The sequence below is a fragment of the Frieseomelitta varia genome, unplaced genomic scaffold, assembly GCF_011392965.1.
Source record: "Frieseomelitta varia isolate USP_RPSP 00005682 unplaced genomic scaffold, Fvar_1.2 scaffold_154, whole genome shotgun sequence".
Lineage (NCBI taxonomy): Eukaryota > Metazoa > Arthropoda > Insecta > Hymenoptera > Apidae > Frieseomelitta > Frieseomelitta varia.
The window spans coordinates 316,121-335,261 of record NW_025109239.1 but is presented as its reverse complement, the minus strand read 5'-3'; the positions used below and the strand labels follow the sequence as shown (position 1 = coordinate 335,261).

Below are 19,141 nucleotides of genomic sequence, written 5' to 3'. Positions count from 1 at the left end.
ATGATTTGTTAAATATTTTTCTACATACCAATTATTAGAAAATGTATTCTAATAATTAGAAACGAATTAGAAAAATTTGTTTAAAAAATATTAATTGATTTTTATATGCCTCTACACATTCACCTACACAACACCAAATCACATCCTCTTTGATACCAGTCAAGGTTTGTTTGAAATATTTTCTCATATCGTAAGCAATTTTCAAGTAATCTAAGATCATAAAATTATTAGCTACTCTATTTAGAACACGTTGCCAGATATTTTAGTTATGAAAGTACCATCTCCTATTTTATCGTTAATAACATGATTTTACATTATATTTAACTAGGGAATGTAAACATGTTAACTATGTTTACATTGTACCAATATATACATTATAACATTATAATATGTTAATCATGTTTACATTGTACCAATATTTACATTATATTTAACTATGATAATATTTATATTATATTTAACTATGAAATGTAAACATGTTAACAAAGACCAAATAAGAACTGATGAAAGTTTTTCAAAAAAGGAAAAGGCTCTATAAGAATTTTCCAAGGGATCATTTGCGATTCATGTTTCTTTCGACAAGTTTAATCCTTGTAATAAATAGAATACGAGGTAAACAGCAAAAAATTTGATCTTGAAATTCAAGATCAAGATCAAGGTCAAGCTCAAGGTTAATTTTATTACAAATTATTTGTATATATATCTCTGTCAAATTGAGATAGAATCATGATATGATGGTCGTGACATATAATTTTGAAACTTTGTACAAAATTAACATCTTTTGCTTACAGTACGAATCAATATACAATGCCAAATACGTTGATACATTGTTGAGAAACATCAATGCAGAAGGAATTAATTTGTATTAATATTTGTCATAAGCGTTAACGGGCAAATTTATTATGTTTCAGATTCTGATTCTTTTCATAAGTTATTATTAGGGAAATTTTATCTCGATAGTACGTGACTATTATCTCGATAATATGTGACTGAATATGAATACTTATGTATAAAAAAGTTAAAGTGTGTTGGTTAAAAAAATATCTTAGCAATGTTCACAATTTCAATTTGTCATCTTTTTAAAAAATTCCATATGATAATGTTTCTACAATTTAAATCAAAATTTTTGTCCTTAAGATTATTTGAAGTTCATGATGTTGGGAGGTCGTTGTACTTGTATTGGCATCAATTACGTCGTAAAATCAAAAATACGTAGTGCTATTTAAAAAAATTGAAGTGTCTTTTTTATTGAAAGCAATATTTTTTGCAATTTGTAGCCGATGCAAAACTAAATTCTGTCTGAACGTTTTTTAATTATATTATCAAAATTTAAAAAATTGTATATACACAGTTACATGAATACTATAAAATTAAAATATCTTCTAAATTAATAATTTTTTGATATACTAAATTAATACCTTTTTTATAGAAAGTAAAAATCGAGCTGTATCGATTAATGCGTAAGGAAATATATGTTTTCATTTAAAAAGGTGGGATAACTTTACAATCTCTCCAACTGCAAGAAAAATTGGTATTACTCCGAAAATAACGGAGATATTCAAGTAATATAATTTTTATTGAACTATATAGTATTTACAGGTTTTGTCTTCATTAATTTCGCTTACATTAAAAATTTCATTTACATTTTTTTATAACAGATATATTAATAATAATTTGTTGACAATATTAAGTACATATATTATGCATAAAAATATTAAACACTGGTAAACACTAAATATTGTTAATTTAATAAACCATAATCAGCAGTATTCACAGGAAATACTATTTAATAAACCATAATCAGCAGTATTCACAGGAAATACTATGAATTAAAATATACATTTCATGTCATATCTACATATGCTTGCATGCATGCAAGTTTTATTTTTATTTAGATATGTAATTTATACAAATTATTTGTATGAGTATTTATGTAATTACATTGTACGTAATTACATTGTACATTACATACTATAAACAATTGCGTCATATATCATGTAAGTAAATAATTTTACCGCAATGGTTATGAATGATTATTGCACAATAGATAAAAAAAAAATTGTAATTGTTTAAGTCAATCTATCCTGCCTAGCATTTATAAAAGTTCAATTTTTCCGTTAATTTGAGGTTGCATCTTTTTGCTCTCGCAAGTTTAAATTCTGACGAGTTGTATTATCGAAGATAGACACGCCTGCGCCGTATCGATCCAAAATTGACGGTCTTGTCTCCTCTGAAACCAACCGCAGTGCCCAAGTACATATCGGTTCAATGAATTTATTACATTTAGAACATGGAAAATTGCCTCTCTAATAACAATGCGTTGCTTTGGTCGGAAGTTCCTAATCTGGTTAAGTTTAATGTTCCTCTTTATTCTGGTTGGTCGACTCTTGGTCAATCGTGGATTTTATTTACCAATACTGATCATTAGTACCAGCGATATCTTAATACCGAAAAGTTATTCAAGTTCTCAGCAAGATGTGCAAACAGGAGCATTTGCCTTCGCAGCGGGCATGTACATGGCGGGACTACAACCTAGGAACAGAAGTTTTTGCAGATGGTACCACGGCCTACCGAATATGCTTTCGTATCCGGCGTCCAAAGTCAGCTGGAGCCCTGAAATCGGTGAGAAGAGCCCCTACAGAGTTCTACCGTTCATATTACGCGGAACCGAGGAGAGGAACAAGCTGCCTCAGGTGACCCTCTGCACGCACGCCACTGCAGATCAGGTCTATGGAATTGTGGAATTAGCTCGGAGATGGGAAGGTCCATTAAGCCTGGCCGTTTTCACGCCTGGTCTCGACGCTAATATCGCCGTTGCTCTCCTCGATCGGGCCTGTCGATGTGAACCTGAAATGTACAAGGTTTCCCTATGCACTCGCTCTCAAAACGGGTCACAAGTAGTACGATTAAACCTCAAACATTATATGCATACCGCATGTGTGTTCATCTGTAAATCATATTTTGCATCAAATTTCCTTTCGTATCAATTAAATATTCAATGTACAATTGATGATACACGGTAATTTTCTATTGTCGCAATCAGAAATCATGTTTAAAGATGTTACATAGAAATTATATTCTTTAAAGTACGATGTAGGATTGAAAATTTGCTCGACTCTATATAGAAATTATATAAAATTAACAAAAGTAACTTGAATTATTTTGAAATAATCTCTGTAAAACACACGATATATGTGTAATGTATGTTTAACTAATATTTTCAAATTAATCGAACGTATATTACATCGTATATAATTTAAATACGAATTTAAATATAAATTTAAATACACGGAATCGCGTGTGTTATAATTTCAACGTGTACTCTTTTACAGGTTTCTGTACACCTGGTATTTCCGGCGGGTCGTCCACCAGCTTTAGAACAGATTATTCAAGTTCAGGGTGATTGTGCAGCGTCTGATCTTCAGAAAGGAGATGCAGAGACTGAAAGAAAGAAAAGAAGCATGATTTATCCTATTAATGTAGCCAGAAACGTAGCTAGAGTTCAAGCAAACTCTATTCGTGTTCTAGTAACCGATATCGAATTACTACCTAGCCAGAAATTAGCATCTGGTTTTATGGAAATCGTCCGTGAAAGGCCACCAAAATCCGGGATTATCTTTGTAGTACCAGTATTTGAAATAGAGTCGAACGAACTGCCGCCATTAACAAAAAAAGAGTTGCTTTTAGCAACGAAGGCTGGTTTAGCTGTATATTTTCATAGGTATAACTGGAATTACGTAAGAATGATTTTACAAAATTCATACTAGAGGATTACTTGTTATATACATAGAATTGCGAATTCCGAAGAAGATTTTACAGCAAAGTCCTGTTTTATAGATTTCTTTGCTCACATTGTCAAAGATTTCCTGGACTTGCTAGATGGTTAATTAGGCCTGATCCGGGTAAGGTCAAACCTCTTATTATTACGAAAAGGGAATATCCATATCACAGATGGGAACCTGTATTCATAGGGACGCAAAATGATCCCTTTTACGCTGAAGAAATGTCTTGGGAAGGCAGACAGGACAAAATGAGTCAGGTATTGGAAATATGATAATATTTAACAAGATAAAAGAAATGGAATTATGTTACAGAAAATTTTGGACACATAAGATTAATATGTGTTGTATTAATTTTTCAATATTTTTTTTATAGATGTTCGAGATGTGTCTTTTAAATTATCGACTAATTATACTCGACGGTGCCTTTTTAGTCCATACACCGGGTATTAAACGAAAAACAGCAAAAATCAACGCAGCAAAACAAGCATTTTTAAAGCCTCATGAAAGGAGAAACGCTCGTATCTACCAACGTATAATTAGACGTTTATTGAAACAATATCCTACTAATCGCAAATGCGCACATTAATATTTTTCGATAAGAGAAATCAGTATTCAGAGAGATTGCTTTTAATGCAAGACTAAAATAAACTAAGATATAGAAATAGCTACATATGTACATATATATGTTGTTTGTTTAATAATTTAATATCGTTGTCTGTACTACGATTTAATGTAAAAAATTGTTTTTATATTTATAAACGAATAGAAATTAACTAAAAAATATGTGCCTATATAAAATAGAAATATACAAAATGTAATAACAACTGTGAACAATGAATATGTATGTACACATATCACAATAGTAGTATCGAATTGATAATCATTAGTTATAATTACTAAACGAGTGTAGTATCACGCTGATAATTACAATGATACTACTATTGCGATATAGCAATTTGAGATTTAAACATCGAGAAATAAATAGATATATAAATATATTCTGCCAATTAAAAAGTTACTAAATTCATTTAACAAAAGAAATATAATTTAAGTTTCACATGAAAAACAGAATATCAATTTTTAATGTTACGTATATTATAAATCTTATATCTGTAAATATTAGAGATAAAAAGATATTTACATGCTCGTATTTTCTAAATTATCGAACAGAATTTTTGGATATTATACTGTTTTATAACGTATTATTATGCTGTTTTATCAAATAAAATCAGGCTAATATATTTTACTAACAATACTTTCTAATTCTTTGAAATTCTTTTTAATTTATTTCAATTTATTGAAATGAAAATTAATTTTATTAATTTTTATGATACAAGAATTATATAAATTTAAGATCAAGGTATTACTTCTTCTTCGTACGGCACTGAAGTAATGTGAAACTAAAATCGAGTACTTATTAATTTTTGATATTAAGAATTAAAATAGATTTCGATAGTTCCAAGAGAAATTAGTGATAAAATTTTATAAACAGTAATTTCACAATAACAATACAAGTAATTTGAAAATGTATATAAAATACAAATAATTTATAAAAATATTAAAGCTGTGGTAATTTTTTCAAATACTCATTTCTACTAATTTTTTTCAATAATCAATTATACTCATAATATTATTTTTCTGCAGAAATTAAATACGAGGTTATCCATGTTTGAAACATTTGTTATCAGAATGATTACATACACATCTAATGTGCGTGTAGTATTTGTGAATGATAGTTGCACAATGAAAATAGATATTGATTTTATCAGTAATCGAATTTAAATAAAAATTTAGGCTAGGTAATTAAAAAAAAAAGATAGATTATTTGTTTATTTCAGATCAAAAATAGAAAAAGAAGTCAAAAGGAAAAGTAAATTATACATGTTAGTATAGTACATGTATGTACCTATATACATACATTGAAGCTATAGGATCAGTCAGTCTTCGAGCGGTAGCCCGGTGGCGTGTAAGTATAGGAGGATAATTGAAGTTTGCTTTATTAAAGCAATCTAAAGTACCTATATATATTTTGTTTAATTATTTCGATTTAATAACATTTAATGATTATTTAACATTTAATCATTAATTGCAGGAGTTCTAATAATGGATATATTGAAGAATGTATCGTCGGCGTTTTGGTCAACTGATGTTTGGTTACCGCCTAATATAACGTGGGATGATATCAAACCAAATTCAGAGAACAAATATGCAGACTATCAACATTTAATTTATCCTTTGCCTATGGCATTTATTCTTTTGATAATCAGATATGCTCTAGAAAGGTAATCATTTTTTTGTTAATATATTCTTTACTTGTACTATGAAATCTTTATGAAATTTATAATTGAACTAAGGTTATATCGTAAGTAAATGTTTATATTCTACATTATTTGAAAGACTTTACTTAAGTGATTTATTAAATACTCAATGTAAAATAAATAAAGTAAAGTAATAAATACATAATTTTTCATATATTAGAATAATATTTCTGCTTATAGAAACATCACATGATACTATGCAAGGACATTCTAAGGTCTTGCATGTGAAGTGTCAGTTCAATTAATTAAAATTGTATGCTTTATCAATCTTTTTAGGTATTGCTTTGCGCCTATTGGTAAGTCTCTTGGTATAAAAAATACAAGAACAAAAAAAGCTGCACCAAATGAAATATTAGAAAAAGCCTATCGTAGTAGAAAAATTAAACATAAACAGGTAAGTTTATGTGATTTTAATTTTCTTTCCAATATTTCTTTAATAAAGTACTAACAAATAAAATTATTATAGAAATAATAACTATCTGAATAATAATTTAATGGATATTTTGTTACTATCTATTTTACTTGGTTAATATATAACAAAAAAAGTTGCTTATGATTATTTAACAAAAAATTATGGTAATTGTAGCATATCAGTGCTATTCTACAATACATAATGATATTAAAGAACAACGTTACATACATCAAAAATTTGTTCAATTCTAAATTGTATGTTTAATATTAGGTTCTTGAAACAGATTCGTGTAATCTAAGTCAAAGTAACTCAGAAATGTTATGGATTTTTTTGTAATATATGGATATATTTTAAGATCCTGGCACTGGCTAAACAATTAGATTGGTCTGAACGACAAGTAGAAAGATGGTTGCGATTAAGACGTACTCAGGATAAGCCATCAACACTTACAAAATTTTGTGAAAACAGGTTAGTCTTTCAAAATAAAATATTGAAAAATTTACTGCATATATATTTAGTTTCAAATATTTAATATAATTAATTCTTTTATTACAGCTGGCGATGTTTATATTATATATACTCATTTTTCTATGGACTCATTATTTTATGGAACAAGCCATGGTTATGGGATATAAATTATTGTTATTACAATTACCCATATCATCCAGTTTCAAATGATATATGGTGGTACTATATGATATCAATGGCATTTTACTGGTCTTTAAGTTTTTCTCAATTTTTTGATGTAAAAAGAAAAGATTTTTGGCAAATGTTTATTCACCATATAGCTACTATTGTATTAATGTGCTTTTCATGGGTTGGAAATTTAACTAGAATTGGCTCATTAGTGTTATTAGTACATGACTGTGCAGATATTTTTCTAGAAGTAAGTATAGCACGTTTAAATTGCTAATGTATAATATTACAAAAATAAATTAATAAGTATACAAACTGTATATATTACAGGCTGCAAAAATGGCTAAATATGCTAACTACCAAAAATTATGCGATTGTATATTCGTTATTTTCACAATATTGTGGATTATTACACGTATTGGTGTTTATCCATTTTGGATAATTTACAGGTACATATCAATTATCTTAATTTTTAATATGTTTCAATACAACTAAAATTTTTTCATGTTATATTAAATGTATATGTTATGTTACAGTACCTCGATAAAGGCACCTAAAATAGTACCTATGTTCCCAGCATATTATATTTTCAATTCTTTACTAATTTTATTATTATTCCTCCATATGATCTGGACATATTTAATTCTTAAAATCGCATATAACGCTTTCTATGCTGGTCAAGTAAGTTTTATATATTTTAATTAAATGTATTTATTTGACTTAATTTGATAAATTAAATGTAAAATATTTAAAATTAAAAATTTATACTTGCAATTTTTCAGATGGAAGGTGATATTCGTAGTAGCAGCAGTGAAGATATTTCAGATACCTCTATGGATAATACACCGCTAAATAATTCTACAAATTATATTACTAAACAAAATTCTAGACAAAAAGTTCACTAACAAATAACTTTTTAGAAAAAAGAAGTTATTGTAACAATAATAAGGCAAGAACTCAAACATTTAGCCAGGCGCTAATTAATTTCAGCGAATTTAATAAATCCTTGCATTTATCGTAGTATGATAATTAAAAACTTTAACTTTGATAAAGTTGATAAAAAGATTAATAATCTTTAAAATATTCACATTTTGTTTTTGTGTTCTTTATCAATAATTTAGTATTGCAAGGAAATCATTTAATTATTTTATACATAAAAAAAACCATTCATTATTTTAATATCATCAGGACTATATTAAGAATTATGCATTATTCTTTTATTAATTATACCATTTATTTATATATATTTTATTTAATAATTTAAGAAATCATTTTTCCTTTTTTTTAAAGTAAATTTATCAATTTATTTAGTCAAACAAATAATGGACCAAAGTTTAAACATTCAAGTATCTGTAATTTCTGAATTTTTTCAGTTTAGAATTTCATTATGTTTAATAATGTTTATTTATTCTTATATAATTTACAAATGTGAAATGATGTTTTAAACTTTTTGGATTAAGAAAATTAATAATAATATTTTAAATAAGTTTAAAAAATCTTTTTCTTGAATTAACCTTTCTTACTACAGTTTTCTGAGGATAATTAACATAATTGTTCTAATAGCGTTTCTTATATAAAAATAAATGTATTCTTCACTTTACTTCTGAAAATGTACATTGACATTTAGACGATAAAAATCAAAATATGAATAAAAATTTAAAAAATATATGTATTAATTTATTTATACAACAAACAAGATGAAAAATTTGTAAATAAATTTTCTTTCTAAAATCATTCAATTTCAATGCATAACCTGTATTATTTCTACATTTTTTTACTATTTTTCTTTACCGATTCTAATTTTTATGATCTAATTTGTAAATACAGATATAAATGCAAATTCTATAGAATAATAACAATAATATGTAAATAATTATATGTTACTAATTTTACAATTTTTTCTTAATTAAATATTATATATCAAGTAGAAAGATAATTATTTACTTTAGAGATTTTTTGACAGATTTCAAGGAACTTGTCAAAGTCATCATTCTAGACAATTTTTCCTTCGGCTGTAATTTCTGTGATATTTGCAAAAATATAATTTATACTTAACGTATTTTAAGATCATTAATATCAATGAATCGTATTTGATAATGTATACACGAAAAATAAAAATTTAAAATTGGCGCCAGTCATAGTAAATTATTCGCCATATTTAATAGGCAATTTCAATTTATAAAGCTACCACTCTTAAAAATTTGTTCATTGTATTTTGCAAAATTTTCTCCCTTTTGACCGGTAGCGATATTCGATGGACAAATTTATACACAAGGTCACCTTGAAGTGTTACTTAAATTCAAGTGAAATAGAAGGTCTCACTATACTTCGGTTCTATCGTTATTTTTTAAATATATTTAAAAAAATAAAAATATGGGAGGAAGATGGTCAAACATGGATCCTTCAGAAGTCGATGTTCCAGAAATAAATGCTTTATTAGAAAGAGATCCTTACTTAAAACCTTATGAACATGAGATTCGCAAAAGGTATTATATTTTTAAACATATGTGATTGTTTGATTTGAATATGTATATATTTTAAAATAATTAACTTAATTCAGAGTAAAATATATAAAGTAGCATTTAAACATTGTTATAATAAATTTTAAAATAATTCTCTTGTTAGGTATGCATTATTTAAAGATTATGTAGAAGAAATAGAAACTGGTGATCGTACTTTGGATAAATTTTCAAGAAGTTACAAAATTTTTGGAATTCATATAAATGAAGACAATAGTGTTACTGCAAGAGAATGGGCACCTGGTGCACAAGAATTATTTTTAACAGGGGATTTTAGTAAGTACTTTAGAATTATAACTGATACGTATAATATAATATAAATAATATAATAGATAACATAATATATTGGTAACGAACAAATTAAGTATTTAATTGACTAAAGTGAAGAATAAAAATAGAAAAATATTCAATTATCCTTAATTATATCACTGTATTTATTTTAAAAGATATGAAATATATTTATTTTTTGTTATAATTTTGATTTAAAAATGAAAGTAGAGCAAATACTAATTTGAAAAAATTTTATATATATTAATATATATTTAACATTACTAATAATAGTTTGTACATATATTATTTATATTTATATTTGTATAAAATAAAAAATAAATATAAAAAACAAATAGAAAAAAATAATCTAGAAATATTTTTTATAACATTCACTATATTCTATTAATAGAATTTTTATGTACAAGGTGAGTCGTGCAAGTGAAACAAATTGTTTCCTTTCTGGTTGAACTAAAATGAAAATAAATTATTAGAAGAAAAAGATGAATGATTTAAAAGAGACTAGATTTTAACTATATTCATTTTACAAGTACAATCAATGTACATCCTCTTTTGTGTAGGTTGAATAATTTTTCTATTCTACAAAACAAATACTAAGATAATATAATTGAAAATTTAATATAAAATCTTAATTTTGTAGAATATGAGATACAAAGAAAATAATAATAGAAATAAATACAGGAATACTATGTTATATCATTCTTTATTTTTCATATTAGATAAGTTCTACAAAATTAAATTTTTTTTTAAACTATTTAATTTTTAACTATGTTCTTTTAACACTTTTTTATATAGGATAAAGAGGTAATAATGCAATTGTAAAATGTATATGCATCGCACTTGCAAAAAAGAATATGGTTGTAAAAATATCCTTAATAATCATTCCTTTTTTTTTCTTTTAACATTTTCTTAAAATTTTCGACCAAAAAAGAAATGATTTGTTCTAGGTATTTTCAGGATTCACCTTATACAGTGTGTTCATTTAAAAATTTCCAGTTTAAAGAAAACAACGCTTTTTTGGAAAAAAAATGTTTAATATAAAAGTTTCATAGTTTCAAAGGGAAAGCACAACTGTCATATTTGCTTTTTATTTGTTACGTGTCCTCAAGATTATTTGAATTTTCTTTTTTCAAATGGAAAGATATACTTTTCTTTGCAGATTCTTATTCTGTGGTAAGAAAAAAGAAACTTCTGTATGAAAACTTTTTTTATAGGATCTTTGCTCTTAATCTTAAAAAGATATTTGATTAAACAGAAAAAGATAAGCAATACGAATGAAACTTGTTTAATTGTTCTGCTCATTTTTAAGATGATAAGGTGAAATCAGTAACAATTATACTTTTTAATGTTATATTTTTATTACATAATGAATCATAATGATATTCCACAATCGTTAGAAAAGGTTTTCAAAATGTTTATCTTGTGCTTGGCAATAGTACAATTTCTGTTCATTAAGGAAAATAAGAATAGAATTTGTACTATTACTTAGCACAAAATGAATATTTTGAAAATTTTTTCCAACTATTTGTATATTAAATAATATGTGAATTAATTTGTTTGCTTTGGCAATTCATAATTATCATATTCTTAAATAATAAGTGATATTATACTATAAAAAATGTATCAAACATAAAGATATTTTATATTTTTATTATCAGATAATTGGAATAAAACAGCAAATTCATATAAAAAATTAGATTATGGAAAATGGGAATTACATTTACCTCCTAATGCTGATGGTACTTGCCCTATAAAACATCTTTCAGAACTCAAAATAATTGTAAAAGATCATAATAATGGATTATTGGAAAGATTGAGTCCTTGGGCTACATATGTTACACAAAATCGTTCAGAAAGTGTTACATATAAACAACGTTTATGGTATCCACTACCTGAAAATGTATATAAGTATAGATAACTAATTTATATAATTAAAAGTTTACATTTTATTTTTAATTAATTTTATTTCACAGTAAACATTAAGATTTTAAAGTGACATATTTCTTTTAGGTTTACAAATTTAAACATCCCAAACCAAAAAAACCAGAAAGTCTCAGAATTTACGAATGTCATGTTGGTATTGCCACTCAAGAATTAAAAGTTGGCACATATTTAGAATTTGCAGAAAAAATAATTCCTCGTATTGTAAAACAAGGCTATAATACTATACAATTGATGGCTATTATGGAACATGCTTATTATGCAAGTTTTGGATATCAGGTGTGTATCTATAGATGAGAATTTAAAAAGATTTTTTTGTACGTGATTGTTGGATTTTATAATAATGTATTTAATTAAATTTAATAAGGTGACTTCATTTTATGCTGCCTCATCTCGTTATGGCACACCAGAAGAATTGAAACACTTAATAGATGTAGCCCATCAATATGGTTTATATGTCTTATTAGATATAGTGCATTCACATGCATCAAAGAATACATTAGATGGATTAAATATGTTCGATGGTACTGATGCTTGTTTCTTCCACACTGGTAATCGTGGTCAACACCCACTTTGGGACAGCAGACTTTTTAATTATGGAGAATACGAAGTGTTGCGATTTTTATTATCTAATTTACGTTGGTATATTGAAGAATATAATTTTGATGGATTTAGGTATTTACTTATTTATATTGGTTTATCGTATAAAATTTACATTATTTATATTATCATATTACTATGAAAAGATTTTATGAAAACATGTTCCATTTGATCTTGTTTACAAGATATACCAAATTTTGATTTCATTATGTATTCTACATACTCACATAATTTAATGGTCTAAATGCGAGCAATTTTCATATTTTTCTACATAAAATCACAGGCAAAATTTATATTTTATGTATAGATTTATTATAAGTAGACTGATTGCAATGCAAAAAAAAAGAGAAAAAATTAAAATAAGCAGAGAAAAACGAAAGAGTATCATCTTTTGAAATTAACAGAATAAGTACACAATTTCACTGTTATTTTGGAAGATTTTAGTCGTCCAACAAAAATTTATTTGGAGCTAGCAATCTTTATTTAAAATGTAGGAAAATTTTACGAAATTGAACAAAAATTTCAACAAATTTCAACAAAGAAATATTAGGAGATGTTGAAAAACCACATCAATGATTATACTTCTCTAAATATACATTAAATAAATATTTTGAGCATTTCCTGTGAAAGTTATTCAGGTAAAAAATGACAATACAAAACTTGGTATTGTAAATAACATTAAATAGAACATTGTTTTAAAATGTTGAATCAGTTCATAGAATCTTTCCCCTTATCATTAATAGTATGATAATAATATTTTATATTTTAATTTTTTTAGATTTGATGGAGTTACATCAATGTTATATCATTCAAGAGGATTTGGTCAAGGTTTTAGTGGCCATTATGAGGAGTATTATGGTCTTAATGTTGATGTTGAAGGTGTAGTATATTTAATGCTTGCAAATCATATGCTACATTATTTATATCCAGAAATCATTACGATAGCTGAAGATGTCAGTGGAATGCCTGGAGTTTGCAGGTATTACATATATAAAATGTTTTAAGATTGTCATGTTCAATAAATTTTTTTTTTCGTGCAAATTTATTTTAAATTAATTATTAATGTTTTTTCTATCAATATATTAAAGGCCAATCTCTGAAGGTGGTTTAGGATTTGATTATCGATTAGCTATGGCTATTCCTGATAAATGGATTAAACTTTTAAAAGAAGTAAAAGATGAAGATTGGAAAGTTGGAGATATTTGTTGGACATTAATGAATCGAAGATGGATGGAAAAAGCAGTAGCTTATTCAGAATCTCATGATCAGGCTCTTGTAGGTGATAAAACAATTGCATTTTGGCTGATGGACAAAGACATGTATACCCATATGAGTACAATGAGTCCACCTAACCCGATTATAAATCGCGGAATTGCTCTTCATAATCTCATTATGTTAATCACACATGCATTAGGAGGCGAAGCTTATTTAAATTTTATGGGTTAGTTTTAAGAATTATATTTTTGTAATTAAAATTTTTGATATTTTAGTTATAAACTTTTATAAATTTCTTAAATTGTTAGGTAATGAATTTGGACATCCTGAATGGTTGGATTTTCCACGAGCTGGTAACGCAGATAGTTACCATTATGCTAGGAGACAGTGGAATTTGGTAGACGATGAGTTACTAAAATACAAATTTATGAACAATTGGGATAGAGCTGTAAATACTCTTGAAGAAAAATATGGATGGCTACACGCTCAGCCTGTAAGATTTAAGTAAAAATATTTATATATATTGTATTGATTCCACTAATATGAACTTTTTATAGGCATATGTAAGTTGGAAACACGAAGAGGACAAAGTAATTGTTTTCGATCGAGCAGACCTTATATTTGTGTTTAATTTTCATCCAGTCAAATCATTTGCTGATTATACTATTGGAGTAAAAACTGCAGGAACTTACAAAATTCTCCTATGTAGTGATGACAAAGATTTTGGTGGAGAAAGCCGTGTTGATACTAATATACAACATTTTACCAAACCAGAACCATATTCTGATTATTCAAATAATATGATGATTTACATTCCTTGTCGCACAGCTATTATTTATATTCGAGGTAAATCATTATAACATTACTTGATGTTTGAATAATAATAATAATTCATATCAATTTCTTTATTTCAGAAACTTAAGTGCTTTTATTGTAAGTTTTTGTCTTATAGACATGGGCAAAAGAAGAATTGATTTTAGAATGCTATGTATAAATAAATATTATTTTTCCTACCAAAGTTTAGAAGAATATATAGCATTAAGTAAAAGAAAACTAAGTAGTACATATTTAATATATATAAAGTTTAAAACTTTGTAAAGAATTAATATCAAATTATTTAAAAAAGAAGTACAAATCAACATTCGTGATATTTTAAAATAGAAATTATCACCAGGAAAATAGAATATATCAAGAAAAATCATTTGTGATGAAAATATAATAATGTGATGAAAAATATTTTATGTTTTGATACCAACATAGTATATTTTTGATATCAAATTTTAATATTTGTTAATGTTTATAATAAAGCATTGTTTTAAAATTTGTGTACTAGTTATTTAAAGTATAGAATTGAATATTAATACATAGAATTATTTTGATTTTGAAGAAAATTAACAAAAATTAACTATTTGAATTTATGATATCAAAATTGTGTACATACAAATAATATAATAATATACAAATAATATAATAGTAGGTAAAAATAGCACTTTTATGTTCATTTGCATTTATTACAAATTCGCATTTTTCATTTTTTATAAATAACTTTTCCTAATCTTTAATAACACGCATGGTAGTAAAGTTAGTTTTAAATTTATTTTGAATTAGCTACTTTATTCATTTGTTACATTGCTAAATTCTGCTTCATTTACATCATAATCTTTCATTTTGTTTTCTAAAATCCACCATGTGTCCAAAAATCCAATATCTATTACTCTTTTATAAAATGTTAAATATCGTATTTTTAAGTAAGGACAAACAGTTTTATATGAAGAACACATTTTGTCATAATCATCTAACCAAATTAAAGAAATTATACCTAAATTCATCCGTCGTACAATTCCTTCATTGTAACATCGTCCTAACCATTCTACATAATTTTCACACATTGAATTACGTACAGTTTTTCCCACTTGCATTATTTTCATGGTATTTTGTAATAAATGTTCTTTGAAGGAACATTCATCTGGATTATGTTTGTGCAGGTACACACAAGATGCTAAAACTAATGAAACAAAGCTTTCAGTATGTAAAAAATATTAAGATCTTTAATAGAAATATGTATTAAAGAATCTTTTTTTTTATATTTAATCTGCACTTTCATTATTCTTCATGTTAAATCAATATTGTTGAAATGTTTATCTTTTGTTATTAAAATGTACATACGAGAAAAATAAATAGATGTTCTTACAGGATGTTCCTTACAATCTTTCGCAGCACCTAATGCTGATTCTTTATAATCTATATAAAGGTTCTTCCAATACTTCCCTGTAAAAATGATGATTTATTTCAATTAAGGTAAATTTATTTTTCTAAAATTTCCCTTCTATATGATATGACATCTCTACTCACCCCATCGTTGAAATAACGTTGTTTTCGTTATTGTTGACATTTTAAAATTTGCTGTGGGTTTCAAGACAACTTGTAACATATCAGTCTAGTTTTGTTACTTACGCCTGAAGTTATCTCTTTATTATCTCTCTAGATTTTATGTTAGGAAATTGTACATTTTTAAATTTTGAAGAATTAACAATTATTATTTTATGTGAAAAAAAAATTTTAGAAGTTGTATCTAGCATTTTGTAATAATTTCTAACTAAATTTTATTTATTACAAAACCAAGTGGAATTAGTAACGTTGAACCAATCGGAATTATAATTGATACAAAAATTACTACAAAGTAAATTTATGGTTTTGGGGATAATTGTAATTTGTTATTTCGAAATGAATATGCCATTATTTATAATTTGTAATGTTCTTCGAGTTAAAACACAAGTATAATCTTGATATTGTGATACTAAATATTTTAGAATTGAGGTTATCCATGCGATTAAAATAGAAATGAGGAAATATAGACAGATGTGTTTATTTTTAAATTTTTAAACTTAAGTATGTAGTATAAGTATTTCAATTTTAAAAAATATTTATTTTTTTTTATAATATTTTATTGATCTTTATTATCATCCTTCAATCCATAGTATTGTTTTGAATTCTTCAAATCATTTATATATACATATATGTATATGTACGTTTTATACACATATAATGTTTTATATATAATATTTTATACATATATAACGTTCTAGATTTTAACGAATTTTTCACAACAAAAATAAATTTTATAAGTTAGAATTCGAATATGTAATTATTAATTATAATGATAAAGATAAACGTCACAATATTTATTATGCAAAATAACATGTTTATAAGAAAATGTATCTAAATGATGTATCTAAATATTTTACATTTTCTTTATAATAATTTTATTATTATTTTAAAATTTTTTTATAGTACAAGATAGTCTCGTGAGATAGTCTCATACAAGATAGTTTCGAGAGATAGTCTCGTCTCGGTAGTCTAGATTGTAATAATAATTGTAATCTTGATTTTATAAAATTAGTATTAGTATAATTTTCAAAAGTTTTTAATTAAAAATAGCTTTATATAGTAAATTTACGTAATAAAATATTTATATGTAGAAAAGAAAGTGTTAAATTGATATATGTTTAATGTTAAAAACAATAAATTTTAATGGATTATTATATAAAAAAAGATATTCAAAAGGAAATGTTAAAAATGCAATTAAATAAACTCAGAAATATAATTAAGCGAAAAATTTAATCAAGTAGATTCTTACAAAACAGTTTACATTTTTCTGAATTACATATATGTATATATTATGTCTGATGTGTAAGTCTATTTAAATATATTAAGTCTGATGTATAAGTCTATTTGAATATATCTAAAATAAAACCAAAAATTCGTATAAACAGATATTAACCGTTTTTATTTGACATACTTAATTAATATACTTAAGTTATATATGGTTCTTTAATATTTATTCAAAATTATGTATTAAAATATGTATTCCTTTCTATTATTATATATATTTAATATTTCTTTTCTTAAGTTTTATGAACAAAAGCTACTTTTAAGGAAAGAAATATTGTCATTTAATTTAAATTTTAAGTATCAAATAAATCGTTATTAAAATATATATTAAATAATAACAGAGTAAATAAAATTGTTCTCTATTTTCGTCATTTGTAAGACAAATAGATTTAGTATTTTTATATCATCCATTTTTCGTTATAAAGACTTGTTAGAAAAAAATATAGATGTAATATATTATTTGTAAATATAATATTACACATAACGTTTATGACATTTTGTTGAACGCTTTGTTTAATGTAGTTGTTACGAAGACTAGGTGCAAAATTGTATATAGGTACCTAATTTTGATCGTTTACATCGCTATTATTAGCTGCTATTGGTGAAAAATGTTAAATATAATAAAAATTGAATGGTTTCGAGGATGACATATTTCGTGAATGGACGCACAAAGAACTTGTGAAAGTCAACTTTGATTTTTTAAATGGAATTATGTTTTTTAATGCATTGATCGGTGGAATTTGACATCCTTTATAAAAAAAAATGTATGTCGAAAAATTATTATTTTGGAAATATTTTAATTCTTTGTTTGACATATCATATGAAAGACAAGGCTGACATGAGCATCTACGTATTTCCTTGTTCTTCATATGATATTTTATACAAAGTTGCAATTAAAATTAATTTAATAACTTTTATAGAGTTATTATTATATTCGCAATATGCCTTACGTGTTCGCTCACGAGAAAATCAATAACATCAGAATGTTACATGTCCCAGTCGAAATCATTCAACTTTTGCCAAGAATAACATTTATTTTTTAATAATATTTCTAGAATATTTTCGCCAAGAATAACAACAGCGATATAAATCAAGGTGTCAAAAATTATATACCCTATATATTGAATAATTACAGTTTTTGTTACTGTTAATGGACAAATTTTTTTTATATAAATTCGAAATCTTGAAAATTCAATTTCTCACGATGCATACGTATATTTTGAAACGACTGAAATTCTCCATAATTTGACTGGTAAAATTTGTAAAAAGATCCTTTAATAATGTCTTCTTCTTCTTCTTCTTCATCTTTTTCTTCTTCTTTTTTACTTTTGTTCATTTCTCGCCCTTTGAAGCTCAATGCCTTTGCTTGTATACATATGTATATAGTCTGTCTTAACTGGATACGTATGTAAGTACTTACGCGTGTGTTACTCGGCAAGCAAGAGAACCCGTCGACGGGTTACTCACCGCGGGCGACGCTCCATCGATCGCGTCGCTTGCGAGGGGTGGAATCGTGGCCAGAGACATTGCCGAAGCGTGAGAGAGAATTGATACTAGAGCAGGAGAGAAGAGAGCAGCCGCGAGAGAAGGAGGAAGGGAGAGTGCAAAGGGGAAAAGAAAGACAGCGAGAGAGGAGAACAGTAGAGAAGCCGAACTCCTCTATGTCGACATTCAACTCTGCAATGTCGGCCCTTCGAGGGTGTATTTCATGGTAAAATGAGGGAAATGAGAAGCAACAAAGATAGATATACGTAAAAA

The 19,141-nt window shown here is 25.9% G+C and overlaps 4 protein-coding genes across 9 annotated transcripts; 3 read left to right on the top strand and 1 right to left on the bottom strand.

Annotated features, from left to right (window-relative positions):
* Positions 1–2,081: 2,081 nt before the first annotated feature.
* LOC122536104 (beta-1,4-glucuronyltransferase 1-like) lies at positions 2,082–4,534 on the top strand. Of its 4 annotated transcripts, none has more exons than XM_043668203.1 (5): positions 2,082–2,900; positions 3,333–3,399; positions 3,529–3,721; positions 3,838–4,039; positions 4,156–4,534. In XM_043668203.1, the coding sequence occupies exons 1-5, from the start codon at positions 2,316–2,318 to the stop codon at positions 4,366–4,368; spliced, it is 1,260 nt and encodes a 419-aa protein (XP_043524138.1). In that variant the 5' UTR covers positions 2,082–2,315; the 3' UTR covers positions 4,369–4,534. The 4 variants fall into 4 exon arrangements, with proteins under 4 accessions (XP_043524138.1, XP_043524146.1, XP_043524122.1 ...); XM_043668211.1 differs by having other exon boundaries at positions 2,083–2,861; XM_043668187.1 differs by having other exon boundaries at positions 2,083–2,900; positions 3,333–3,721.
* A 1,052-nt stretch (positions 4,535–5,586) lies between these two features.
* LOC122536147 (ceramide synthase 6) lies at positions 5,587–8,253 on the top strand. Of its 2 annotated transcripts, none has more exons than XM_043668286.1 (8): positions 5,587–5,748; positions 5,875–6,064; positions 6,377–6,494; positions 6,868–6,980; positions 7,068–7,398; positions 7,479–7,597; positions 7,685–7,829; positions 7,931–8,253. In XM_043668286.1, the coding sequence occupies exons 2-8, from the start codon at positions 5,886–5,888 to the stop codon at positions 8,051–8,053; spliced, it is 1,128 nt and encodes a 375-aa protein (XP_043524221.1). In that variant the 5' UTR covers positions 5,587–5,748; positions 5,875–5,885; the 3' UTR covers positions 8,054–8,253. The 2 variants fall into 2 exon arrangements, with proteins under 2 accessions (XP_043524221.1, XP_043524215.1); XM_043668280.1 differs by having other exon boundaries at positions 5,686–5,796.
* A 1,092-nt stretch (positions 8,254–9,345) lies between these two features.
* LOC122536095 (1,4-alpha-glucan-branching enzyme) lies at positions 9,346–14,875 on the top strand. 2 transcript variants are annotated; one of them, XM_043668174.1, is made up of 10 exons: positions 9,346–9,634; positions 9,774–9,943; positions 11,614–11,855; positions 11,966–12,175; positions 12,264–12,566; positions 13,270–13,475; positions 13,585–13,937; positions 14,020–14,204; positions 14,269–14,557; positions 14,626–14,875. In XM_043668174.1, exons 1-10 carry the CDS (start codon positions 9,522–9,524, stop codon positions 14,631–14,633), a joined length of 2,079 nt encoding a protein of 692 aa, XP_043524109.1. In that variant the 5' UTR covers positions 9,346–9,521; the 3' UTR covers positions 14,634–14,875. The 2 variants fall into 2 exon arrangements, with proteins under 2 accessions (XP_043524109.1, XP_043524099.1); XM_043668164.1 differs by having other exon boundaries at positions 9,347–9,634; positions 12,264–12,571; positions 13,275–13,475; positions 14,626–14,874.
* Positions 14,876–15,304: 429 nt separating this feature from the next.
* On the bottom strand, positions 15,305–16,268 carry LOC122536327 (mitochondrial import inner membrane translocase subunit Tim29). Its single transcript, XM_043668625.1, has 3 exons — positions 16,064–16,268; positions 15,878–15,979; positions 15,305–15,716 (listed from the first exon to the last, which is right to left on the bottom strand). Exons 1-3 carry the CDS (start codon positions 16,140–16,142, stop codon positions 15,325–15,327), a joined length of 573 nt encoding a protein of 190 aa, XP_043524560.1. The 5' UTR covers positions 16,143–16,268; the 3' UTR covers positions 15,305–15,324.
* Between the last annotated feature and the right edge of the window lie 2,873 nt (positions 16,269–19,141).

Bases quoted from the DNA above. Each gene is read 5' to 3' on its own strand.
- LOC122536104 (XM_043668187.1), top strand. From the start codon at position 2,316: ATGCGTTGCTTTGGTCGGAAGTTCCTAATCTGGTTAAGTTTAATGTTC. The intron at 2,901-3,332 runs GTACGATTAAAC...ACTCTTTTACAG, and splicing joins CTCAAAACGGGTCACAAGTA to GTTTCTGTACACCTGGTATT. The intron at 4,040-4,155 runs GTATTGGAAATA...TTTTTTTTATAG, and splicing joins GACAGGACAAAATGAGTCAG to ATGTTCGAGATGTGTCTTTT.
- LOC122536147 (XM_043668286.1), top strand. From the start codon at position 5,886: ATGGATATATTGAAGAATGTATCGTCGGCGTTTTGGTCAACTGATGTT. The intron at 7,399-7,478 runs GTAAGTATAGCA...TATATATTACAG, and splicing joins GTGCAGATATTTTTCTAGAA to GCTGCAAAAATGGCTAAATA. The intron at 7,598-7,684 runs GTACATATCAAT...GTTATGTTACAG, and splicing joins CCATTTTGGATAATTTACAG to TACCTCGATAAAGGCACCTA.
- LOC122536095 (XM_043668174.1), top strand. From the start codon at position 9,522: ATGGGAGGAAGATGGTCAAACATGGATCCTTCAGAAGTCGATGTTCCA. The intron at 9,635-9,773 runs GTATTATATTTT...TTCTCTTGTTAG, and splicing joins GAACATGAGATTCGCAAAAG to GTATGCATTATTTAAAGATT. The intron at 13,938-14,019 runs GTTAGTTTTAAG...TTAAATTGTTAG, and splicing joins AGCTTATTTAAATTTTATGG to GTAATGAATTTGGACATCCT.
- LOC122536327 (XM_043668625.1), bottom strand. From the start codon at position 16,142: ATGTTACAAGTTGTCTTGAAACCCACAGCAAATTTTAAAATGTCAACA. The intron at 15,980-16,063 runs GTGAGTAGAGAT...TCATTTTTACAG, and splicing joins AACGTTATTTCAACGATGGG to GGAAGTATTGGAAGAACCTT. The intron at 15,717-15,877 runs GTATGTACATTT...TTGTTTCATTAG, and splicing joins AACATCTATTTATTTTTCTC to TTTTAGCATCTTGTGTGTAC.